The sequence below is a fragment of the Polypterus senegalus genome, chromosome 16, assembly GCF_016835505.1.
Source record: "Polypterus senegalus isolate Bchr_013 chromosome 16, ASM1683550v1, whole genome shotgun sequence".
In the NCBI taxonomy this organism is placed as follows: domain Eukaryota; kingdom Metazoa; phylum Chordata; class Cladistia; order Polypteriformes; family Polypteridae; genus Polypterus; species Polypterus senegalus.
Window position 1 is genome coordinate 4141104 of NC_053169.1, and position 26429 is coordinate 4167532.

Genomic DNA, 26429 nt, shown 5'->3' on the forward strand with positions numbered 1-26429 from the left:
GCGGGAAAACCAGTCTGAATCAAGAACGTCACTTCCAGTTCCGGCGCCTTGAAGATTGTCACTTGCGGTCCCGGCTCCCAGGCTGATGTCAGAGAAGCATCACTTCCAGTTAACATACATCACTTCCTGTGTAACCATTTAAAGCCGCCATCTTTTTCAACCTTCAGCAGTTCTGTCTTGGACTCTCCACAATCAACTACTTTGTTGAATGAAACACCAAACCTTTGCAGCTAAGAATATTATATGGGTGGCTGCCCCAAACCTTTTACGTGTGTCGAGTCTCTTCCTTTTTACAGTAGTAATATTCATAAAGCGTACTATATAGCGCCTTTCTGCAGGCAGCAACACTTTATAAACACGACCCTCAAACTGCAGCCCAGGCAGACGAGGTACTGCAGCAGACGAAGGGAGCAACTTTTAGAACCCAAACTTTCAGCCACTAGGGGGCTGCTGCTAATCCAATGGCAGCTCTGCCTCACCAGGACCCTCGCCCGCCAGCCCCTTTAGTCTCAAACAGACGGCTCTTACAAAGATAAATGTGGAGATCCCAAAGGACAGCAGTGGACCACTGAAGATCTGAAGGCTCCAGTGGATCATCTGTGGCCAGCGTTTTCAATGGGAGGTCCAGCGTTACTGAGAGCCAAGTGGTGTCTATATAGCGCCACACCTGTGACAGGTGAATTTGTCACTCTGGTAAGGGCTTGTCAACCCCGAGTGCCAGGATGAATGAGAGGGGCACAGATGACAAAGGCCATGCGGCACTAAAGCTTCCTTTATTCAAACTCTTAAATGTAATAAAACATCAGAACTAATTTGACACTTTGAAGAATTAAAGAGAACTCAAAGCAGCGGTCAAACCGTCTCAACTAACACACCTCACTGGACAGCGTGCCAGTGCCTCTCAGGAGAGCCCAGCAGGGCAGGATCAGGTGAATGAAGATGGAAATTTAGAGGAAAGACAAACAAGAAAGCCCCACACAAGCTTCACTGAGTGGTCTTCATGCCTTCTTCAGTCGGAGGAATGACTTCACGGCGTGGATCAAATACAGGAGAGTTGCCATCACATAGCAGATCTAAAGGAGACACAGGAGTGAGAGTTGAAATGAATTCTGACTAAGCAGACGCCACTAGGGGGCTCTACTGCAGTCATGTCTGTCTGTTATATAGCGCCTTTCAAGTCAACTCACTGTGGAACTGATCTCAAGGGATATGGATACTGATATGGATCTCAACATCACAGAATGGTGTGCGCTCTAGCAAGGCGCTATAAACTGGACATTCACAAACAGAATCCTGACGCAGTCCCCACATTTCTATTAAGTAATTCACTCAACATGGACGCCAAGACTTCACTCACCCTTGCAGCAAAATACAAGTATTTATTGAGGTCAGGCTCAATGGAGGAATTGGAGGTGGAATTCCTTTTCGGATATCCCGCCATAGTCGCTGACAGGTGAAGCACAGTCACCACAAAGTACAGCAGAGTCGCCAACCAGTGGTACTGGAAATCCTGGAAGAAAGAACGAGACGCCTGAGTGTAGTAAAGTTCAGTGCAGGGGGTGTTAAGCCACACAGACATGGCCGGCCCCCCATCAAATTCAAAGTGGGACATCAGGATCGTCCAGTTCAAGAATGAAGAGCTTCACCAGTAAGACAGCCTGGCCCATTGACACACTTTATATCCATCCGTCCATCATCCAACCCGCTATATCCTAACTATGGGGTCACGGGGGTCCGCTGGAGCCAATCCCAGCCAACTCAGAGCGCAAGGCAGGAAACAAACCCCGAGCAGCCCACTGCAGCACACTTTATATGTCATAGAAAAGACAAGCAGAGCCCACCAAACCCGTGGACCCCCATACTTACAGCTGTAACAGCTCCTGGGTTTGCTACACTGACCAACGTCCACTCATTTTAATGGCGGTTGCAGCCACACCCCAGTCAGACTTACCAGGTTCAGGCAGAAGGACCCCTGATTTAAACCACAGAAGAAGACGAAGAGCCAAATGAGAGAGGAGATGAAGCAGAAAATGGACACCATCAAGAGCCATCCTTCTGGATTGAGATTAATCTCCTTTGTAGAGAGTAACAAGACCCAGACAAGACCACCGAATATCTGCAAATAAAGAAACAAACAATGAGAAATCAAGGACAAATCCCTGGAGTGACTCTACCTCACTGAGCCACGTCCATCATGGCCACACCAACTTCTTTGAAGACTACAAGTAGGCTGACAATGCCCACTCACTAGCTGGATATCCATGTGGGTGAGATGTGGAATGAAGACCCCTAAATGGACCAACAGAACCTGAGCAATCCAAAGCTGACAGAACACTAAGCCCCATGGACTGGAGTTCAGTTCTATTAGAGGAAATCACAATGTCTACAGAACTTTAAACCTCTGGTTGATCTTTGGACAACTTTAGGACAGAGTGGTCTGCTCGGCCAAACTTGCACACATTTTGTAAACTGAGCAGCCACCATTAGGGCATCAGATCTCCTGCAGGTCAACTGGCCATAAAACTCATTCATCGAGGCCTAAAGGTGAAGGTGTTGCAAAGGCAGGACCAGAGTTTGTGACCCACATGGGCTCTGGGCACACAGGTGGCTCTCTGACAGTCCAGACAGACAAGTTAGGACTTGGCACTGACTCTGCTGGCAAGGGTGTCCATTACAGTGCAAGGCCTAAACGACTGGGCCACAACACGTCATTACAATACAGTTTGAGACTAACGGCCATAACTGCGTTCTGCTACACTCCAGAAGTGAACTACAGTCAGTCACATTTAGTTTTAGTGCCAATCACCTGAGAGCCCACATGTCACTCACCTACGGGTCACATTCAGTCCACCCCAAACAGTGACATCACTCAGTACACCCAAAGGTTTCAAAGTCCAGCAGACGTTTGTAGACCCTGCACCTCCCACCGTGAAGGACAGCAGTATCTATCTATCTATCTATTTATTATATAGCGCCTTTCACTCTATTATATAGTGCCTTTCACATCTATCTATCTATCTATTATATAGCGCCTTTCACATCTATCTATCTATCTGTCTATCTATCTATCTATTCAGGCCATTTTAAACCCATGCCATGTTTTACCAGGCTAAGGCAGCTTTAAATTTAGTACCAGTGACCCTTTAATAAGGTGAAACCTCAGGTCTGTTGTGTCTCACAACAGGGCAATGAACTCCAGTGCCAGTCTTGAGACCACATTAATGTCATCCCGCCATATTTAAAATATGGAAGAAGCTCATTAGGCGCCTGGAGTCCTTGAGGGTGTCCTATAAAAAGGGGCCAGTTGGCAGGAGGAGGAAGGACAAAGCTTGAGAGGAAGACTGGCTGAGAGAAGGGACTGTGGCGGTGCTTTGTGTAATGTGTTGTGTTGTGAGGAGCCCAGATAAGTGACTGTGAAGAAAAGTGTGGGGTTAGGGTTAGGGTTAGGGTGGCTGTACACACCCGGGCATCACAGTAGGTATGCATGTGTGTATGTATGTGGGCACTACATATATCTGTACCTCCATTTTGGTATAAATATATACATATGGGCATTAGAAAAGGTGAGTGAACCCTTTGGAAATGGCCGCGTTTACACATCATAAATGTTGGTCTGATTCTCATCTAACTAATAACACAGCTTCTTGTTCTCGTCCACACTGAAGACATCATTCAGACATTCAGTGTAGGCGGGAAAAAGTCTGTGCACCCCTCGGCTAATGACATCAACAAAAGCTAATTGGAGTCCAACCAATGGAAGGAGACTGGAGGTGTGGCTTAGAGCTCCTTTGACCAATAAGTAAGACTGAGACATGTGGAGTTTGCTCCTCACACAAGGCCTCTGCTGAATAAGGCGTAGCTGGGAGGGAAAGAGACGTCAGATGGAGAATTCTTGATTTGCGCGAAGCCAGAAAGGGGCCCGAAAGTCAGGCTGGATGAAGCTCTGATCTGGCCAATTGTGACATATGAACGTGAACAATGGACCCTCAAACAGGCAGACACAAAGAACACAGAGGCTTTCAATTGTGGAGCTACAGACGGATGCTCTGAGATTCATAGAAAGAACACGACGCTAACAGATGGGTTCTCAAGCAGGAACGACTTCATAAAGTGAGAAAGTTCAAAGTTGGCTACTTTGGGCACATTACAAGGAAAGCTGGCTGTATGGAGAAAGACATCATTAAGGAAGAGCAGAAGAGGGCAACAGAGGAGAAGATGGGCCGAGGATATTTCTGACTGTACCAGGATGAGAATGAACGACGTAGTCCAGGCAACAAAATACCAAGAGGCACGGAGACAGAGCCCACTCGCTGCCAACCCTTACGCAGAAGGACAGCATTGAACAACAACAACAGCAGAAAAGGGACACAAAAGTCACTGTGAAGACTGCAGATGTTCATCAGATGTTCATCAGTCCACAGCTGGACAAATGGTGTATAAATGAAGACAATTTAGAAAAGCAGCTGCACTCCATAGAGGTGGGTGTCCAGTTTGATGACTCGATACGCATGAATGAGGAAAAGAAGAACCCTGGGCTTAATATGAAGGAATCAGTGGAGCAGGTGAACATCTCTGCTCAGGAGTCCACCACACACCAATCATTCAACAGGCACAGAGTCCATGGCAGGACACTACAGAGGAAGCCATCATGGCCACCCTGGATGTCACAAGCTTGAAGCACATCTAGGGACACCTCACTGATGCAACACAACCACTTTCACATGTCAGTCACGTCAGAAGTTCTGACAGTCCAGTTGTGCTTTGAGCTGTAGACCTCATGATTTTATATGGCACCTGTTCGTGCGGACATCCATTCACATTTACTTTACGGGTATGGCGATTTTCTCAGGGTTCAGTCAGTGCTTATATAGCGTCTTTCACAGCGCCAATAGGATGTTAGGTTACATAGCATGAGGTGTGGAGGTGAAGTCCTGGAGGTCTTACTTCAGTTATATGGCACACTAGTGAGGCCTCACCTGCAGTGCTGACTTCAGGTTTGGTCTCCAGACTTCTAAAAAGACACATCAGCACTCGAGAAAGTCCAGAGAAGATCAACCAGGCTGATTCAGGACTGAGGGCTGAGCGATGAGGAGAGGCTGAAGGAGTTGCGCCTTTTCAACTTCAGCAAATGGAGGTTAAGAGGTGACATGACTCAAGTGTTAAAACAAGGAAAGGAATTAGTAGAGTCCATCACGGCTGTCACTTTAAAATGAATTTGACCACAAAAACACGAGGACACAGTCGGAAACTTGCTAAGGGCGGATGTCACACTCGTTAGAAAGTTTATCTTCAACCAAAGAGACGCATGGAATTCATGGCCAGGTAGTGAGGTGAAGAGCAGCACTTGAGGGGCCTTCGAATCGTGACTTGATGTCACTGAAGACAATCGACTGGTGAACACGATGGCAGCTCTGCTTGGGCTGATCGCCCCGTTCTCGTCACAGTTGTGCTAACGTTCTTTAAAATCACAACACAACTTCTGCCAGTGCAGCTCGAGCGGGCAGAGTGACTTCCACAGGGTTACGTACTGTTGGGACTTGAACAGATGGACTTGGGCTTTACAGTTCAAAGGCTGATCCACTAGGGGGCCACACCACCCACTGCTCTAAGGTTCCCACCGCTGGCACTGGCAATACTTACAAGTTCTGGAATCATCAGGATATCCGGCATGGACTCCAGTACCTGACACCCTGTGGGCAAACCACTGGCAGACTTGGACGTCTTCACCATTGTGTCTCTTTGAAAGTGATGGCCTGGAAATAAAGAGATAAGAGCAACTTAAAGAAATAGCAAATGGAAGTCACGTGATCAGACAAACCGGTGAATGAAACAATTCAACAAGAAAGGGACGGACGTGTCAATAAAAGGGGCGACGCCTGTGTGACACTCAGTGACACGCAGAGCACACAAGTCGCTCACTTTGAATAAAAATAACATTCCATACAAATAAGTCAAGTTTTATAGGACTGGGATCAAAACAAATCAACCGCACCCATGAGAAGGAGAGCTGGGCCAGCATTGCAAACCTTTAAAAATAAGTAAATAGAGAAATGAATAAATAATTCAAGATAAATAGAGTAAGAAAAGAACAAAAGAGGGGAGACAATTCAAATGCTTATTCTACAAAGTTATCGATGACTTTGTGACAAAGTTCTGCACAGATCGTCTAAGTGAGAATTTGATTTCTTCCAGTTTCAAATAGTGTTCAGTATGACGTCAGCTACTCACTAAATTCAAAGAGCAGAGTTAGGGCTCCTCCACTTGAGCAAGACAAGTCTACGTGCCAATCGTGAAGTCCCGGCCATGCCAGTTTGTGTGTCCCCCTCTGTGAGCTGTTAGTGCATTAGGAGGGTTTGGGACCCCAAGGCTGTCTGAGAGACATTTCAAGATTTTGGTCCAGAATGATGTTAATGTGGCGCAGGCCCAGTGAGGCTGGAGCTCGATTGCAGCGTTCGCAGGTTGGCTCTTGGCCTGGAAACAAGTTGGACAATTTCAAACGAGAGAGATGCGCTCGATATCTAATGTAAAGTCGAGTGATTGTATGCTTTGTGTGTGTGGAGCTCGAGTGAATTCTGTGCATCACTGCCTTCCACTCCGTCTCTGAGATGTTGATCCTGTTCCCACTGTACTCTGGGATCTTTGAAAAGGAGGAACTTTAAAAAGTTTTATATATTAGAGAAATGCTGTCTGAGTCCTCAGGGCTGATTCATATTATAGAGGTGGGTGGGACGAGAGGGAAATCAGGCAGGTTCTGTTTAGCAAAGCTTCGAATTTGAAGGAAGTGAAAGAAAGGTGTGGCTGGAAAGTTCCGTTTGGAGTGTCATTGTTGGCAGGATGTGAAGACGTCGTCTATGAGCAGATCTCCGAGTGATTTAATCTCAAAACTGAGTACGTCTGAGAAGGTGGCAACAGGTGGTTCTCATATCGAGGTGCCACACATAGAAGCTTCTCTGTCTTTAAATACTTCCTACATTGGAGTGAAGCACCATTGGGTTGTTGGTATATCGGCGATAACTTGAACTTATTGGGGTACAAAGCGAGGAATATAAAGAAGTGCTGCAGGATTTGATTTGTACTGCAGACCAGGCCTGTGTGTGGTCATCTCTTTGAGTCCATGTCCAGGTTTTTATAGTTTGTATGTTCGCCACCCAGTCATCAAACTCAAAGTTAGGCAGAGCCATGCCACCTTCAGCCGTAGGTCTTTGTAGGGTCGCCCTTTGGATACGTGGATGTTTTGAATTCCAAGTAAATGAGGTCAAGGTTCAATCGAATTTCTTAACAAATGATCTATTGGTGTATATTGGAATGTTTGGAAATAGAAAAAGAAGTTTAGGGAGGACATCCATCTTAACGACGGTAATTCTTCCAGCTAAAGTGAGGTGAAGAGATGACATCTGTGCCAGTCTCGCTTGACGTTAACTTGTGATGTTGACCCCTCGGTATTTCAACTGATCTGCGATGATAAAAGGGAAGGAGTCCAATCTAATATTGAGTGCTGGAGCGTTCACTGGAAGAGCAGACTTTTAGTCAAATGAATTCTGAGACCCGAAATCTTTTGAAATTCTGTTAGTGCTGTTAGGACCGCAGGCTCAGTATTTTGTGCTCTGATATCTACAGGACCAACACTCAGTACTTTAATGGCTGCTCTGTGATGGGCTGGGCTTCTTGATGAACCTCCGCTTGACCAACGACCTGTGTATTCTCAGGAGAGTTTTTTGCATATCAAACTGGGTCCATAGGCTTTGGGAAGGCCTCATGCAGCCAAAAGAGAACGTTGAATGTTTGGAAGGCCACCGTGTCTGATGGAGTTCAACTCAGTAAGGGCGCACACAAAAAGGCGACCTCAATTGAGCGAGGCGAATAAAGGCGTTCGGAGATAATGGAGTTCAAATGGCTCTGGAATATGTGAAGGTGCAGATCTACTCGTAGTCGAAGGCGACACATTCAGAAAGGAGAAAACTATCAACGGGAAACACACCTGGAAAAGCACTGAATATAGGATTGGAAAACGGATGTTTTAATATTCTTGCTTTCGCCTTTCTAGACGTTCAATCTTTGCCTTTATCTAATACATTTTCTGTAATAATTTTGCTGCGTGCGCCTTTTATTCGCTGCGCCCAATTGAGGTCGCCCTTTTGAAGCTCGCCTTTATTTACGCGCCCTTATTGAAGGATACCCCGTGTCGGAAACAGCAGACTGAGAAACCCACAGCAAAAGTCTCATTGGGGTTTCACAAATATCTTATCACTTGAACTTCCACCCATCGGCTTCCTCTGGGCCAGTCCCAGCAAGCATTGGGCTCAAGTGTCTTCATCTAGTCATGTTTTTTATGGAATCTGTGGCAGGTCAAAAATAAAACGTTTCGTCTGGAAGCTTCATGTCGAAGGTTCCCCCAAGGAATCGCTCTGAAGAACACCTTTATTTCCAAGAGTTGTAAAAGAATGAGAAGAAAAGTGAACGAGAATCATGAATGAGACACGCGAAACTCGCACATGCGCTGTTACCGCCGAGAGGCTGACGGCACCACGCATGCGCCTGGGCCCTCCCGCTGCTGCTCCACTCGATCGATTCCATGACATTCACTTGCTCGGCTGACTCTGATATCCAAAGCGACTTGAGATACAATCGGCCGCATATGAAGCCCTGGCAGGTGAAGTGACTTGCTCGGGGTCTGAAAGCCACAGCCTTAGGGTTTCAACTGCAAAGTCTTCACCAGTACGTCCTGACTGAAAAGAGTCGTTCGAAATGACAGAATCGTTGGCTAATCGGCCATCGCCACTCGAGTCGGGGAGGGAGCGAGAAACGAACGGGAGTGAAATGGCGACAAGGGTGAAAGTGACGACAATTACTCGGCGGGTTTTGGGACCGAAAGAAAACGCACAGCCGGGTATTCGGGCGATCAACAAGGCCACGACAATGGAGAAGTAGAAAGAAGAAAACATTTGATTGATATAGTGCCTTTCCCAAGCGCCCAGTAGTCAGAAATGTCACTCGTTATTGCGAAGTTATTTTTCTTACCTTCATACAAGTCGAAACACTGTTCGATTTTAATTTTCTTTTTAATTTAAGAATGCTTAGAAGAATATACTTTTTTAATATCTCTACAACCCACAGCGTCCTCCTTGTTACACGGCACCGTGAGAACTTTTCCAGTCCGACGAGCAGTTTGTGCTTCACCGATCGGTTTGAAGAGAAGTGCGAATGAAACGCCGCGTTTAGGAAACACGGAATAAAGAGCGCGAGTGAAATCCATAAAGTAGGAGAACTCGAACACAAAACGACAATTTGTATCCGTATATTACTTACCTCTTAGGGCGGCACGGTGGCTCAGTGGGTAGCGCTGTTGTCTCACAGTAAGGAGACCCGTCTGGGTTCACTTCCCGGGTCCTCCCTGCGCGGAGTTTGCATGTTCACCCCGTGTCTGCGTGGGTTTCCTCCCACAGTCCAAAGTCATGCAGGTTAGATGCCTTAGCGGTCCTAAAATTATCCCTAGTCTGTGGGTGTGTGTGCCCTGCGGTGGGCTGCCGCCATGCCCGGGGTTTGTTCCTGCCTTGCCGCCTGGCTGGGACTGGCTCCAGCAGGCCCCTGTGACCCTGTGTTAGGGTAACGACCGACTACTTACCTCTTGACTGTCGGGAAAAGATGTCGAGATGAGGTGTTAAATCAGAATGGAGAGAAAAGAGCGGAAGATCGCAGGCAATACAACACTGACCAGTCCTGTGAAACGGCAAACGAAACGAAAAAGGAAAAAGAAAATCTCACGTTAGTCGTGTCGCATAAACCACATCATAACTCGAGGGGGACCCAAGCCTGGACTACATTGAGCCTATTATGAGGGGTCGGCAAGTCAAGCAAAACCGAATTTGTAGTCGAACTGAGAGTTTCACTGAATTCGCCTGTTGTGTTTCGTGGGCAGCCATCGATCCGCTGACTCGGGTGGACTTCAGTTTATATAAAGGCGCTTTTGCCCCTGTATGCTTTACTTTCATCTCATCCGCCGTCTTTTAGCTGTGCGGACGCGCAAACTACAATTCCCGTCATGCAGCAGTGCGCTGGGACAAATGAGCAGGCGCCTCGGGGTAAAGACGACAGCAGCAGAAGCGGGGCGTCGTGTAAAATCGCAAACTTTGGGTTTTCTTCTCCACTAATTTGGTTTGCAATTTCACTTCCTCGCTGGTTCACATCTCAGTTGTGCGTTTTTTGGAGTGCATGACGCAGTGGGTTCACATTTTGGGTCCTCCTGGCGTGGAGTTTGCATGTTCTCCCGGTCGCGAAGTGGGGTCGCTCAGGTTTCCTCCCACTGTTCAAATGCATGCAGGTTTGGTGACAAGGCGACACTAAACTGGCCCGTGTGTGTGTAGCTAAGAGGCAGCAGATGAGACGAAAACTCGGCATACGAGGACAGAAGCGTTTTTATCAAAGCTAAAGTCCACCTGAGTCAGCGGCACGATGACTGCTCATGAAACACAACAGGATTTTTCAGGATTTGGTTTATTGTAAAGAGGAACTCCTTGTTTGACTACAAATTCACTGTTGCCTGACTTGCTGACCCCTCATAATAGACTCAAAGTGGTCCGGGCTCGAGTCCCCCTTAGGCCACCATGTGGATTATGCGACATCGACTAACGTGAGATTTTCTTTTTCCTTTTTCATTTCGTTCGCCATTACACAGGACTGCTCACCGTTGGTTTCTCTCCGATCTGAATTCAAACATGACCCTAACATCTTGTCCCGACAGTCACGGGGTAAGTTACGCATATAGAAAACGCCGTTTTTTGTTGGGAATTTTCCTGTTTTAAGGATTTTGTCCACGACCTTCATTCCGTGTTTCTTAAAAGCGTCGCTTCATCCGCAGGCTTCTCTTCAAACCGATCAACGAAGCACAAACTGCTCACCGGACCGGAGAACTTCTCATGATGTCGTGGAACAAGCAGGATGCCGTGGATTTAGAGCAGGGGTCTCCAACACACACAAAGGGGTAATGAATCCTACATAAATGTGAAAACTTGATTGGTCACATTAGGGGTGGGCGATCTTTCTAAAACTCCTATCACGTTCCTTTTAACACAAAATCCGATCCACAATATGAATTGTAATCTGTCTTTTCAATGTGACATACACTTAAGAGAATATCTGGACTCAAACTCCTCAAGACCTGAGTGACACTTTATTTTAAATATCAGACAAAGTTGAATTCAATTGTTCTCTCGTTCGCTAGCTAAGCGGAGTTAAAGACCACGCCCCGAAGCTGGCGAGTGAGTGACAGTGACATGTGACAAAGTGACTACGTCATATCTGTGTATTGGGAATTGCATTGTTTGGTTTTGATGGCATTCACATTTTAATTTAATAGTGTGAGATCTACTAGAAAATGCAGACAGACAGACAGACAGACATACAAAATGTACTTGAAGGTGAACTCAATATTTTTTGTGATGTTTTAATGCAAAATGTGAGTTGTGGACACCGACATTCTGTAAAAGTTCAGGCAAAACGAGCGTATTCAGTGTGTTTGGCTTGAAATAAACGATGAGAATAAACGTTAGAAAACACGAGGAGCTCTCGGCCAGTTTCACTTTGTAAAAGTAGCTCTCGGGAAAAAAGGTTGGAGACCCCTGAGACATATTAAAAATAGAACAATTTAATCTTCTTAATCTTAAATTAAAAATGTAAAAAAATGAGCAGTTCTCGATGTATATGAGAGTATGAAAAAGATATCCGCGATACCCAGTGACATTTCTGACTACTGAATGTTTGGGAAAGGCGCTATATAAATGAAATGTCCTCTTATTACTACCTCTGCATTGGTGTGGCCATGTATTTCTCACGGCTCTGCTGTTTCTTTCGCCCAATAATGGCTGTGACTTTGCACCCTTGTCACTCGAGTGATGGGAGATTCGCCAACGATTCTATCATTTTGAACGACTCTTTTATGTCACTCCAGACCTGCCTGGGCTCCAGTTGAAAAAAGCCTAAAGAAATCTGATCAATTTATTTTAAATTTCAAACGTTGACCTGATAAGAAAGGATTCAGCCGAACACGTACATGTGAATGAATCGATTCGGAGAGAGTGCTCAGGCGCATGCGTCATGGTGGCCGCCGCGCGTATTTCGATGTTTAATGCGCATGTGCGCGTTTGGTCGTTCACTTCTCTTCATTCCTTTTACTTGGAGGACTAAATTGTAACCGGCGAACGGGAACGCAGTCATTGATCATATTCTCATTGTGCATATAATACAGTAACAACTCATTTATAGCTGAATGACTTAATGAATTGTTTTGTACAAATCGTCTTTGGACTTATTTTAACCAGAATATCGATCAATCCATCCAGGAAGCTGGAGCCTATCCCATCAAGCAACAGGCGCAAGGCAGGAACAGCACCTAATGTTGAACTGTAATGTCCCGTTGCACAACTAAGCACATTCGGATCACAAACCTGAACTTTATAAGACTCGTCTTGTCATTAATTTTAGTGCCCACTTTGTGGCTCATTGAATCCTCAGCACACATCATTCAGAGAATCTTCCGTTACCTGAGAACGAGTCTGTTTGTTCTCTTGTGATCCTCAGTATTACCGTCTTTATTTTAATTGTGCGTTTTCACCAAATCTTCAAGATTTCGAGTTTGACGAGGCTGAAACACAAAATGAATTGCTAGTATTTTTAAAATGTAACTTAATAAATATGAAGCATGCATTATAATTAAATACATCATAATTATTTCAGAATTCAGGTGGTTGGGGGATCCCAACACAACTTGTTTTTTATTTCTGATGAATAACATGACTCAAGAATCAAATGAGTAAAACAAATCAAAATGCCCACCAGTGCATACGCCTTTGTTGCCCTTTCATCTCTTTGCTCTGAGCCACATGGTGCCACCTCTGCTAAACCTCATTGGCTGCATGGAGCCCAGTGAGTGCCACCCACAGTTTCTCTCCGCATCTTTAACTTGCCAGTTTGCCAATGTCTGCCTTCTTGAAATCAAAGGTGCCAGGGTGGCTCTTCAGAGTGACGCCATCTGGACCCACTTTTGCTTCCAAACAGAGCCATTTGCTTGAAGGTCCCAGAAAGAAGCTTTAGTTTAGATGTGTATATAAGAAGTGCCATAAGTAACTATGAGTAGATGATGTGCCATGGGTGCCAGCATATACTCAGATGGGTGAAGATCAGGGTTATTGGGTCGGTTGTTACCTGCTGGCTCGTCTACGACACATTGAAGATTTCATTCTGTTCACATATTGGGGGCCATTGAAGAACCCATCACAGAATGAAATGGCTCTGTGTCAAGCAGAGGTGCCACACGCAACCCAAGTGCCATTACAGAACCATTACGCTGCCTAGTGCCAAGAGCCAATGCGGCCTCGGTCACTTCCAGTAAAGACGTGTCACCACCACACAGCCAGGACAGTGCAATGCACTCCAATGATACTGGGAGAAGCAAACTGTGGTTACTGGAGCTGTCATGGAGAAGACAGTGAAGGGGAATGCTGGACCAGTTATGCTGAAATGTGGCACACATATTGGACTAATCAGGATAGAAGTGAGGATGTAGAGGTGATTGGATCACTAGGGTCAGGTGACCATAATATAATACAATTCTCATTGTCTTGTAAGAGTGTGGACGCAAAGACTAAAACTGATAAGCTTAACTGTGGATCAGAAGTAGCGAAGTCAAAGGAGGATGGACTGGGATGAGTGTGGAGACAGTGGAGGAGCACTGGGACAGGTGTAGAAATGTTTGACATGATGTAATGCAGGACAGGCACAGACCTACATTTGGAATTAATAGGAAACTTAAAAAACGACACAGGGGGTTAATAAAGAGTTAAAAAAGAAGGAAAAAACAGACGAATAAGGAGAATAAAAGTAATAAGTCCGCTGTGAATTGTAAGGTGTATGAGGGCCGCCATTGACAAAGACAGTTGGAGAGGAACAGAGCAGAGAAGGCGACCGACGGCCGACCCTAAGAGATTCTTTCAGTATTTGAGTAGTTAATGAAGAGTCAAGGAGGACGTCAAGTGCATCAGAATCACTGAAGAGCTTTCTAAAATACAGACAGTGAAATAGCAGCTGCTCTAAACTGACATTGAACTGAGGACTTCACAAGTAAGGAAGAGGATAAACACGACAACTAAAGAGGTGCTGAGGGATTTAGAAATTGTGAGAGAGAAGAGCTGCTGAGATGAAAATGGCTGAAATGCAACAAATCACCAGGCCAGATACGATTTACCACAGAGAGCTACTGAGGCGAGCGAGTGCAGATATAAAGCACCTTGACACATATTAGGAGGTCACTGCACACCGGGGACATTCTGAAGAACTGGGAAATGGCCGACATGATCACATTATATATAAAGGGTGAGTGAGCGGGCACATCCAAGTAACTATGGGCTTCCTCCTGCCGTCCATAGCCATGGCGCTGAGGTGAACTTGTGACACTAAACTGGCCCTGGTGTGTGTGTGTGTGTGTGTGTCTGTCCTCTTCAGGGGTTGTTCCTGCCTAGCGCCCTGTTCTCGGTGGGATAGCCTTCAGCCCCCTCTGTGACCCTGGTCTGGATTAGGCAGGTTTGAAAATGACATGAGGTGACAAATCCACTCCCCCTGTGATGTACTCTCAGAGTGACACATCCACCCGCCGTCCATAACGGTCACTCGCTCTCATGAAGTGTGCCTGTGGCTCGTGTCATTCTCTAAACATTGGTCAGACCTGAATTGCTCTGCAAGTCCCATTTCATGACCTCCTTGAGCACACAAGGAACTCGTCACAGTTTTTGAAATGTCTTTAGAGTGAAGGTAATGTCACCTGGCATTTGCAAATTGTCACGGTATGTGAGTGTGTGTCGGTGACGGCGGTCCGGTCCAGGCCTGTGTCCACCCTTTGCCCAGTCCTGGTGGTTTGACCTTTGACACCCCTGCCATCCTGAAATGGGTTGAGAAGATTCTAGAAGCGACCTACTGACCTCACTCCACGGGGGGCTGCAGTTCCTGCATAGCCCCTTGAACACACCTGAAGTTATGCCATGAGGACACTTTCAGACTTGTTTTCTGCCCACCATTTTGCACATTCCTCTCTCGTATTTCCGTTCTCGTATTCTTTTGCACATTTTGTTTCATGACATTTCAAACTTCTCTTCTTCATTCCTTGTTTTTATCCAAGGAAACTCCTGAAAACCTCGTTCTGGAAGGTCCGGCGGTGGCTGATGGCGACAGGGACTCGGAAGACGGGACATCATCTGCTGTGAAAGTGAGTCTGGTCCTAAACGGTAGCATTGACGTTGCAGATCAAGTGGAATAAAATGACTTCTGGTTTGGGTTTGTTTTCAGCTCAGCCCCTGGGCTCCTTCTTTTCAGTTATTCTTGAGACCCCAACTAGCGCTGTTAAGTTATGGTTGACGTGAGTGAAATGTGTGACCACAAGCGCCTTTACTGTCACTCTGTGTGTCCCCCGACTTGTAAAATCCCAGCTGGCCTCTGCACCAGGGGTCTTCTTGAAGTCCTCAGCTCATGACCAGCTTATTGGTGTCCTGACTCGTGACATGAATGGGCAGTGAGACACACTTTGCCTCTTGCTTCGTCCCTGTGCCCGCTCACACATGCCACCCAGCTCTGTCTTACTCTGCACCCCCATATGCCACACTATCGCAGGCTCCGTGAGGGTCCGCATGTGAAGCCCACACGTCAGGGTTAATGAGCTGCAGCCGCTGGGAAGCGTAATCCAAGTGCTCTCTGAGTGCTGCTCCCGAATACATCCATACAGAAATAAGGAAATGAATGTTGTGCAGAAAGAGCACATGAGCATCTAGTCTGGGATGTCAGAAGGAAGCAATGAAAGACCCCCAGAGGTGTTTCTGAGCACACCGTGGTGGAATGAGGCTGCTGGTCAAAGTAGTAAGAGGCAGCGCCTCCTGGAGGGGATGGAGGGAACTTGTCAGGTTGGCCCTATCGTGGAGCAGGCTTTCCCGATAGGTTTGTCACGCCATTTTGAACTCCAGTTGCTTCCCTGGAGACCACACCATGCAACAACACACTGGCTACTCTGGACTGGTAGAACATCTGCAGCTTGCTGGACTCAACAGAAGAGTGGAGTGAAGCCCACTCTGCTCCGGCCACTCTTATGTGTTGTCAGACCAGTGCAGTTTGCTGCTACTTGAAGCTCTGCCACCACCTGCATGTCCTTCACTAGATGGTGACGGGTCTCAGAGGTTCCTTGACATGTCATCAACAACTCTTCAGTCTTGCTGATGTTGATCTGCAGGTGACTTTCCCTGCACCACAAGATGAAGTCCTCCACCAGTCTCTGGTATTCTGACTTGTCTCCTTTACTAATGCAGGCTGTGATGGAGGAGACATTTGAGAATTTCCGTAGATGGCATGTGCTGGTCTTCTACTGCACGTCCATAAGTCCATTGTGCAGAAGGTGATCAGAAAGAGTGACATTACATTCTGAGGACGGCATCTAACACACCTCCATGTGCCTGGTAGGCAAACTGTAGAGAAGCCAGATGTCCTGAAACCAGGGTTCCAAGGTTTTTGAGGACCAGCCTCACTAAGGTCTTCAAGATGGATGAATTAAAAGTGACAGGCCTGAAGTCCATGAGACCACTGGAATGCCCCTTTCTTTGTCACTGGATCACACATGATGTTGTCCGCAGCTGGTGGACCTTCTACAAGATGGACAAGCAGATGTCCACGTCCTCCTGAGTGGCCGTTGGGCCCTTTCAGAAATCGTAAATGCAGCTCAAGTGAGGATGAAGCTTTGTGGTCAAATAAGAAAGTGTTAAGAGAGGGGGCCTCGAACATGACGGGTTACAGTGGACCATATTTGTTTATTTGGTTGGACTTTCATTGGACTCCCAAGTGTCTCTTACAAGCGTGGTGACAGTGTGAGTGACTTGTCTACTCCGTGTGCCACTGTGTATTGCGCATGACACGTCTCTCCCTTCCATGTTGAATTATTTCATTCGCCAGCTTGTCTGATCACATGACTTCCATTTTCTGTTTCTTTATTTTTAGTTAATAGCAAGTTGCTCCTGTCTCTTTATTTTCAGGTCCATAACTTTCAGAGTGACACCACGGTGAAGATTCCCATGCCTGTCAGTGGTTCGTCCTCAGGGTGTCAGGTACTGAAGTCCTTCCCGGATATCCTGCTGATTCCAGTTCTTGTAAGTATTGCCATGGCATGCGGTGGGAACTTTATAGCAGTGGGCAGTGTGGCCCCCTAGTGGATGAAACTTTGAACTGTAAAGCCCAAGTCTGTTTGTTCCAGCAGAGTGAAACTGCAGCCTGCAACACCAAGGACATGAGTCACGTGACAGCCATCGCGTGTCCATAGAGTCTACATGCAGACACCGCGGGGGGCTTCCAGAGCTTTAGCCCCTGATCTGTGTGAGCATCACCTCCACCCCATCTCATGACCTCTAGTTTCCAGACCTGATCTTGAAGATGGCAGACCCCCTACTTGCTGTTCCATTCTCTGATATGCATGGGTGTCCGATGTTGAGGTCAAAGGGTTAAAGGGGGCATTCATGTGAGGGCTAAAGCTAGCGATGTCCCTGGCTGCAGACCTCCAGAGGTCTGCTGCACTGAGAAGGTTGTCACCCTCAGGCCCAATTACACTGTGGTTAAGATTAGGGTTGTGTGAGGGTAACGTGACTCAAATAACGACGACTGATGTCAGATGGTGTTTTGTGACTGACATGCTGGGCGCCCCATGACTCACATCACAGGCATTGTGGGCTGCAGTTAGAGTGAGTGGGACAGAATAACTGGTAATGGAGTAGAGTGACCGGCAGACATAATATTAGCCAGGATGATGCAAATGGCGGGAGAGTACTTGCTATCTGCTTTGAACACGACCTTGTCATGACCAGCACCATCTTCCAGCAGAAAACTAAATACAAGATGTCATGGATGCACTGGCACCTGATCGATTACGTTATAGTGAGAAACGCAATGACATCAAAGAAGTTCTTATCACCTGTGCTGTGAGAGGTGCAGAATGCTGGACAGATCACCATATGATCGTGACCAAGACACACATGAAAGTGTGCCCACCCTTGGGCCCAATGGGAGGTGAGCAGATTGCATTCATCTGGAAAACATTGTTGTGAGAAACAAGTTGTGAAACACTCTGGTTGAGAAACTAGGGAACGTGGAGTCTTCCTTGAACACCATGGACCAGAAGTGGACTTCCATCAGCTGAGATCTCAATGAGTCAGCAACCCCAACCATCAGCTATAAGAGTAAGAGCCACCAAGACTGGTTTGATGACAACTCCAGAGACTGACAAGAAAAGCAGGGACGACACCTCTGTACAAGAACTCAAGGTCTGGGCTGATGAAAACACCCCACAACAATGGAGGGCTGACAGTATTGTCACTCTTTATAAGAACAAGGGTGACAGGGCCATCAGGAGCAAGAGGAGGATATGTCACTCACTGTCCTGCTTCAGAGGCTCATCAGTGTGGGTTTAGGAAGACCAGGAGGATGGCTGGTGTGACTTTCACAGCCCAACAGCTTCAGGAAAAGTGCCAGGAACAGCAGGAGGACCTACAGATGACCTGTGCAGACCACTCCAAAGACGTCAGCACTGTCCAGAGAGAACTTCTGTGGGGCGTCCTCCTCTGGGCTGTTAACATCCTCTGCCATTTTGATGACAGAATGACTGCTTGGGTCACCCTAAGAGGACAATATCCCTGCCCTTTCCCTATACAGATGGTGGTCCAACAGGGCTGTGTGGTCGCTCCTCTGCTCTTTAATATCTTCTTATGTGTCACCCAGCCTCTTCACAAACAGAATGAGGACAACAGCGATGTGGCAGAGGACTTGTGGCTAGGTGGTCTCCTCTTCAGTTTAGGAGGTTTCCAAGATTGAGGGTCTTTGAGCTGCTGTATGCTGATGATGGCTCTCTCGTTTCTCAGACCCCACAAGACCCCCAGTCTGTCCATTTTGCAGCAGGGAGAGCCCACAGCAGGCTGGGATTGACCGTCACCTTGTTGGCCCTTCATGTTTTCTTATTAAACAACACTGAAGTCTTTATCTTTGTTTTCTTTCTTCTTTTTCACACTCGGCCTTCAGTTTACAAACCTCGCGTTTGGACGTCTTTTTATCGTTTTTTTACTTGTGACTTCCTTTAAATCCGTTATACTTACGTTATTTGTTGTTGTTCGATGTGATTTTCAGGCCAGGTTGTGTTTTCAACTTTGTGAACGGCCTCAGTGAGCAAATCTAAAGATTGAGAATGAGTTGGTGACATTTGACCTCACTTATCAAACATCTGATGTGACACACGAACACCGCGACACTCACAGCTCACCGAAAAAGACACAATCAGCATAGCCATGGTGGCGCTCTTGTCACGTGGGCTCTGCTGCTGTCCCTCACTACGTACAGCTGTGGTGCTGTGGTGACATCTTACACATTACGTACATAAAGCAACCAAATGAATCCTAGCAACCAGAACTCATGTGGCCTGCCATGCTATAAAAAAATGGATTGTCCATTGACATCACTGCTTGGCCCTCCTGAGCCTCGGTGGCTCTCGGCCAGTGCCCCTTGTGCCCTTCCTGCCCCTGCTATTCACCATCTCCACCCTCGGCCCACCTACTATACCAGTTAATGAGTGGGGGTCATCACTTGTGTCTGCTCTTGTAGTCCTCAAACTGGTTGATGTGGCCATGATGGATTTGGCTCGGTTGTCTTAGAGGTTGAGCCACTTTGTGGATGGAGAACTTCTGGATTTGTCCCACAATTCCCATTGTTGGTCTCTTTTTTGCAGATTTTTGATGGACTCATCTGTCTTCTCTTAGTGTCTGCAAAGGGATTTTATCTCATGCTTCAAGGATGGGTCTTGTTTGTCTCCATCTGTTGCTTTATCGTCAGTTCAGTTCTGCTCCTCGTCTTCTGCCTGGGTCGAAAAATGAAGTCCTTCTGGCGTAAACTGGTAAGTCTGACTGGGGTGTGACTGCTCCTGCCAGTATGGCTGGGTAGGATGGGACTGGTAGATGTGTAACAAACCCAGGAGCAGCTACAGCTGTAAATATGGGGGTCCACAGGTTTGATGGGTTCTGATGGTCTCATCGATGACCTGAAAATATGTGTGTGAGTGAGCCAGGCTGGCCTAAAATGTGATTTGGCTTACGGGTGATGCTGTTAATGCTTGAACTGGACAGTCCTGATATCCCACTTTGGATCTGTTTGGGGGTTCATTGGCCATGTCGGTGTGCTGGGATGGAGGAGGAGGTCACTGAACTACAGTTGATCATCTCACTCTTTTCTTTCAGGGTTTGTTGTACCACTGCTTGGCGTCTCCATTGTATGCAGTGGCACTAATACTACAAATAATTGCAACTTGTGGTGAAAATGAGAGAATAAATTCTTCCTCCAATCCCAACATGGAGTCCAACTTCAAGTTATACTTGGATACTGCTGCACTGGTGAGTGAGGGTCTTGGCCTGCATGTTGAGTGAATGTTTCAATGGAAATTTTGTGGACAACTTCTGGATGTGGGTTCTGAGTGTCCATTTTATAGTGCCATGCCACCCTGCACACCATCCTCCATTGTTGAGATCCATAACTGGTGGTTCAGTTGAGTCCCACTGGGAATCAGACTTGGTTGGGAGTTAGATGGAGATCTTTGTTAGCAGTCCTGTTCTTCATCACTAGGCCACACTTGGTCTTCATCACTCGACCACACTACACAAGTAGAACTCTGATCCTGGACTTTTACTGAAGTGAGTGAGCGGCCAACCTGCCGCTAGCAAGTGTGCTTGTGCTGCTGACTGGTGGAAATGATACCAGTCTGGGTGATTATACCCCCTATGTCAGAGTTGTGCTGGCACTGCCAGTCTTGGCTTAGTGATGAGGGTGCTGGACTGCAATTAGCTAAGATGTGAATTCAATCCCATGCTGACTGAGGCTCGTATGACCTTAAAGGCGCTATATACTGGGTTGACACCACTGCAGCAGAGCCCCCTTGTGGTTTCTGCTTAGTCATCTTCTTGCAGTACACAACTAACGTCAACTCTCACTGCTTTGTCTCTTTCAGATCTTTTGCTTAATCAAAGTTTTTCTACATTTCATCTACTGTGTCACTTTAGTGGCTGGCATTTGACTGAAGAATCAAGAAATTCCTTGTTTGATGTTTTTTGACTTTTGATTTCTCTGAAATCTTCTGCTGGAGTATTTATGGCACGTGGGGTGAGATAGTTTGGCCCCGTGTTTGAGTTCTCTTTAAAGTGTCAAATTGGTGCTGATGTTTTATTACATGTAAGAGTTTTAATAAAAGGAGCGTTTGTGCTGCAAGGCCTCAGTCATCCCTGCTGCTCTCATTGATCCTGGCTTATCGACACACTGGCACTCGGGGTTGACAAGTTCTCAGTAAAGTGACAAATTCACCCGTCACAGGTGTGCCACTATATAGACACCACTTGGCTCTCAGTGACGCCGAACCTCTCATTGAACGCTGGCCACAGATGATCCACGGGGGCCTTCAGATCTTCAGTGTTGCACTGTTGTGCTTTGGGCTTCCCACATTTGTATTTGTGCCACTGATGCGAGACACACACAACTGTGCCACACAAAGTTATTTAAGGAAAACTTAGCAGTCGCAAACATCAAATGCTTTGATTTCGAAGCTCATTTACTTCCATTGTCAAAAATAACGAGCAATTAGTTTTGTCGCTTCTTCTTCTTCTGTTTCATGGAGTTTCCTCGCTTGGTACAATGGCGGGTAATTTAAGAGGAAACTCTATAAGGTGGAACCTCAAAGCAGTAGTAACAACGAACTGACCCTTCAACTGTTGTGCTGAAGAATTAGCGATTTTAACAACTAGTCCTAGTAAGAATCCTACCACAAATCACCGCACCGACTCGGGTTTGAATCCCGCTCGCAGCACATTGCTGAATGGACGAAAATATCTCTAAAATAAATCAAACAAACTTGGTTGTTAACCAAAGGTGCTTTAAATCCTGCATTGCAGATGTTGTTGTTTATTTGATTAAATCAAACCCTCTAATGAATAATTGATTTGTCAAGGAGCACGTGGACAGTAAGCGTAGTTGAACATCACACTTACTGTCACAAACTGCCTGCCTGCCTGCCTGCCCCTTCTATTGAATCAGGATTACAACAAATAATAATGCATTTCACTGACTTATACAGTATAGCGCCTTTACCGAGCTCTCAGATGGCTGCACAGATAAATAGATAGATAGATACTTTATAAATTCACATACCCCAGCAGCAGTAAACTGATAAACAACAATTTTAAAGTAAAGAGTGATAACAATGACGGTATAACAGACAATAACTTTGTATAATGTTAACGTTTACCCTCAGAGTCGCATAGTGTGGGGTCTCCTCAGTCTGTCACTGAAGCTGCTCCTCTGTCTGGAGATGATCCTGTTCAGTGGATTCTCCATGATTGACAGGAGTCTGCTCAGCGCCCGTCGCTCTGCCATGGATGTCAGACTGTCCAGCTCCGTGCCCACAATAGACTCTGCCTTCCTCACCAGTTTGTCCCTCTTCTTTATGCTGCCTCCCCAGCACACCACCGTGTAGAAGAGGGCGCTCGCTACAACCGTCTGGTAGAACATCTGCAGCATCTTATTGTAGCTGTTGAAGGACGCCAGCCTTCTAATGAAGTATAGTCGGCTCTGTCCTCTCTTGCACAGACCATCAGTATTGGCAGTCCAGTCCAGTTTATCATCCAGCTGCACTCCCAGGTATTTATAGATCTGCACCCTCTGCACAGTCACATCTGATGATCACGGGGTCCATGAGGGGCCTGGTCCTCCTAAAATCCAACACCAGTTACTTGGTTTTGCTGGTGTTCAGGTGTAGGTGGTTTGAGTCGCACCATTTAACAAAGTCCTTGATTAGGACAGCAGCCACTCCATGGTCTTCATCACATGTGACGTTAGAGCGACAGGCCGGAAGTCATTCAGTTCACCAGGACGTGATACATTTGGGACTGGGGTGATGAAAGATGTTTTCCAAAGCCTTGGGACTCTCTCCTGTTCCAGGCTCAGGTTGAAGATGCTCTTTAGAGGACTTCCCAGCTCCAGTGCACAGGCCTTCAGCAGTCGTGGCGATACTCCATCTGGACCCGCTGCTTTGCTGGCACAAAGTCTCCTCAGCTCTCTGCTCACCTGCTCTGCTGTAATTGTGGGTGGGGATGTCTCCCCTATGGTGGTATCAGCAGAAGGATGGGTGGAGGGTGCTGTACTCCGAGGTGAGAGTGGGTTAGGGTGGTCAAACCTGTTAAAGAAGTTGTTCATCTGGTTTGCTCTCTCCACAACTCTTTCAATGGTGGCACCCCGCTGTGAGCTGCAGCCAGTGATGATCTTCATCCCATCCCGCACTTCCTTCATGCTGTTATTCTGCAACTTCTGCTCCAGCTTTCTCCTGTACTGCTCTTTTGCCTCCCTGAGCTGGACTCGGAGTCCCTTCTGCACGCGCTTGAGCTCATGCTGATCACCGCCTTTAAAAGCCCTTTTCTTCCTTGATGTCACTTGTAATCCATGGCTTGTTGTTAGCATAGCAGCGTACTGTTCTTACTGGAACTACAATGTCCATACAGAAGTTGATGTAGTCAGTAGTGCAGTCAACAACCTCCTCAATGTTCTCACTATGTGACCCAGCAGGATATCCCAGTCTGTAGTTCTAGTCTCTCAGGGCCTGCTCTGCCACAGGGGACCACTTCCTGAACAAGTGTGTGGTTGTAGGTCGCTCCTTCACTCTTGGATTGTAGTGACGCTGAAGCAGAACCAGGTTATGATCTGCAGGGGGGCGCTGTGTGCGTCTTTAACATCCCCGGGTGTTAACAATCCACATACTGGTTGAAGGCAGGTAATGTTTTGTCCAGCGTCACTTGATTAAAGTCTCCAGATATTAGCACAAGCGCCTCGGGGTGCCGCATTTGTAATTTAGCAACAGCAGAATGGATGATGTCACCCGCTATCGCCACGTCCGACGAGGAGGGATGTAAACAATAACAGCAATGACGTGTCCAAACTCTCTGGGACGCAGACTTATGGCCAACAGTTCAATGTCCCTGCAGCAAGTGGAGATCTTGACGTCTGCATGTCCTTGTAGTCACATAGAGAGCGAGTCCTCCTCCTTTCTGCTACCCGCAGGTATCAAGAGGGTACAATAAAAATGAAAGCACAATAAGAATGAATAGATAATCGTGCACAGCCTGATGTTTGTATGTATTTATAAAATTTGGGAAGCAATATATTCTAGCTGATGTTGGCATTTAATGAATCTGAAGAAGGTACAAATAAATATTGGGAAATACTGCAAAGGGAAACGTTGATATACTTAGCATAAGAAACAACGACATGTGATCTCGTAAACACTACAAGGCCACTGGCAGACACACCACGAGGTCCACCGACTCGAGAATCAAATCCTAAGCCTACAAGTTCAATGATTTTATGTCACGTTCTTTGTTTAAAACCTACATGTATGTGTTTGGTGTCATTCTTTTCAGAACTGATCGAAGTTTAATGTGATGTTGTTAGATTTTCAGATTCTTATTCCGTTTTTAAATTATAAACTAAAAGATGTCAAGAACTCACATCCCATGAGACGAGACTTTGTGCCAAGAGATTTAACCAGACCTGGGCCGGAAATCAAAGACAAAGAGTAGGACAGCCGCTGTAGAGGCTTTGAAATGTTTGAAGTGCCACACGAGATGAAGAGCAGATGGCACGGCAGCAGGAGCAGCAAACCAGCAGCTGATTGGGCAAAGAGAAGGTAAAAAAAAATCAAGTCGTATTTGTGTCCCATTGTGTCACCGTTTAAGAGGGGGTCTCGGAGGAGCAACCGCGTCTCCTTGAGCATCCTAAGGGTTCAGCCCCCCTCTTCACAATACATGTGGCAGAGATGCAAAGTGGCTGCCACGTAGCTCAGGCCAGGGGGGGTTGGTGATTTGGGGTGAACCCCCTAGTTATTAATATCTATATATTGTGGTCTATGGTCGGCTTGTCATCCCGGGCCAATACCTCCAGGCCGCCAGATGGAGCCCTCCCTGCAGCGTGGAGGTGCCCCGAAGACCAGCAGTGAATTATGGACAATGGAGTTGTCATCCACAGGGGCCGCTAGAGGGAGCTGCAGGGAGGAGCAAAGAATATTATTTGCCCTACGCCCTGGAATATGTCCGAGTCACATGGACAAGGGGAATGACGTGCTTCTGGGGTGAAAAAAAAAAAGAAGAGTTTTGATCTGACCCGGAAGTGCTAAGAAGTCACATGGACTGAAGGTTCAGAAGCACTTCTGGGTCACGAACTATAAAAGGACTGTGGCAGCTCCCAGACAGCGAGCTGAGCTTGGTGGAAGGGTGGCAACGCGTCTGGGAGTGGTGGAGAGTTTATTGTAGTATTTGAAATTGATTTAATGAGTATTGTGGAGAGGAGGGTGCTTTATGCACTGTGCTGTGTTAATAAAGTCAACATTTGGACTTTTATCTGGTGTCTGGCGTATTGGACAAGGGTTCAAGGGAGCGATAGTGCCCCCTATCTGTTACAATATACATATACATATATACAGTGGTCCCTCGCTATATTGTGCTTCGACTTCACTCCATCGCGGATTTTAAATGTAAGCATATCTAAATATATATCACGGATTTTCTGCTGGTTCGCGGATTTCTGCGGACAATGGGTCTTTTAATTTATGGTCCACGCTTCCTCAGTTTGTTTGCCCAGTTGATTTCATACAAGGGACGCTATTGGCGGATGGCTTAGAAGCTAGCCAATCAGAGCATGTATTACATATTAACTAAAACTCCTCAATGATATACGATATTCTCGTTTGCTTTTCTCTGTCTCTCTCACTCTCTCTGCGCCTGACGGAGGGGCTGTTTGCACAGAGGATACGGACGCTCCTCTAAAACATGCCGCTTTATCGCGGTGCTTCTCCATACTTAAAAGCCCAACAGCACGTATTGATTCTTTGATTGTTTGCTTTTCTGCTCGCTCTCTCTGACATTCTCTGCTCCTGACGGCGCTCCTTTGAAGAGAAGATATGTTTGCATTCTTTTAATTGTGAGAAAGAACTGCCATCTCTGTCTTGTCATGGAGCTCAGTTTAAACTTTTGACTAAAGGGTGTTATTTCATGTCTAGAGGTCTCTAATAATGTTAACAGTGTGGGAGAGTTTATAAGGGCTTAAAATATATAAAAATAACCACACAAACATATGGTTTCTACTTCGCGGAACAGGTGGCCTGCGAGGGCCTGGTGAACGCCTTGCCCAGCTCCCTCGCCCAGCAGGTCCGGCGCCATCCTTAGAAGGATATGCCAGGCCTCCTGGAAGTCCTGGAGCATCAGCTCGCGGTCTACCAAGCCAGGGGGTTGGAAAGGCACGCTAATGGGAACCGACAGGGACGGGCGGCCACCCCTGAGCCCTCTCGACAC

At 46.6% G+C, this 26429-nt stretch overlaps 2 protein-coding genes and 1 long non-coding RNA gene across 3 annotated transcripts; 2 read left to right on the top strand and 1 right to left on the bottom strand.

Annotated features, from left to right (window-relative positions):
• Nucleotides 1-761: 761 nt before the first annotated feature.
• Nucleotides 762-9725, bottom strand: LOC120516845 (myelin and lymphocyte protein-like). The gene is made up of 5 exons (XM_039738804.1): nucleotides 9623-9725; nucleotides 5641-5753; nucleotides 1952-2116; nucleotides 1358-1510; nucleotides 762-1073 (listed from the first exon to the last, which is right to left on the bottom strand). The coding sequence occupies exons 2-5, from the start codon at nucleotides 5728-5730 to the stop codon at nucleotides 999-1001; spliced, it is 483 nt and encodes a 160-aa protein (XP_039594738.1). The 5' UTR covers nucleotides 5731-5753; nucleotides 9623-9725; the 3' UTR covers nucleotides 762-998.
• Nucleotides 9726-10413: 688 nt separating this feature from the next.
• LOC120516314 lies at nucleotides 10414-17094 on the top strand. Its single transcript, XR_005630827.1, has 3 exons — nucleotides 10414-10745; nucleotides 15164-15250; nucleotides 17055-17094. It is a non-coding gene; the product is annotated as an uncharacterized LOC120516314 (long non-coding RNA).
• A 2709-nt stretch (nucleotides 17095-19803) lies between these two features.
• LOC120516340 (myelin and lymphocyte protein-like) lies at nucleotides 19804-21278 on the top strand. Its single transcript, XM_039737944.1, has 3 exons — nucleotides 19804-19948; nucleotides 20289-20441; nucleotides 21053-21278. Exons 1-3 carry the CDS (start codon nucleotides 19838-19840, stop codon nucleotides 21116-21118), a joined length of 330 nt encoding a protein of 109 aa, XP_039593878.1. The 5' UTR covers nucleotides 19804-19837; the 3' UTR covers nucleotides 21119-21278.
• The last annotated feature ends 5151 nt before the right edge of the window (nucleotides 21279-26429 follow it).

What these genes read in the sequence shown, in the direction of transcription:
- LOC120516340 (XM_039737944.1), top strand. Translation starts at nt 19,838, where the DNA reads ATGCTTCAAGGATGGGTCTTGTTTGTCTCCATCTGTTGCTTTATCGTC. An exon ending in AGTCCTTCTGGCGTAAACTG is followed by an intron (nt 19,949 to 20,288) that starts GTAAGTCTGACT and finishes CTTTTCTTTCAG; the next exon opens with GGTTTGTTGTACCACTGCTT. An exon ending in ACTTGGATACTGCTGCACTG is followed by an intron (nt 20,442 to 21,052) that starts GTGAGTGAGGGT and finishes TGTCTCTTTCAG; the next exon opens with ATCTTTTGCTTAATCAAAGT.
- LOC120516845 (XM_039738804.1), bottom strand. Translation starts at nt 5,730, where the DNA reads ATGGTGAAGACGTCCAAGTCTGCCAGTGGTTTGCCCACAGGGTGTCAG. An exon ending in TCCTGATGATTCCAGAACTT is followed by an intron (nt 2,117 to 5,640) that starts GTAAGTATTGCC and finishes CTTTATTTGCAG; the next exon opens with ATATTCGGTGGTCTTGTCTG. An exon ending in ACTTGTATTTTGCTGCAAGG is followed by an intron (nt 1,074 to 1,357) that starts GTGAGTGAAGTC and finishes TGTCTCCTTTAG; the next exon opens with ATCTGCTATGTGATGGCAAC.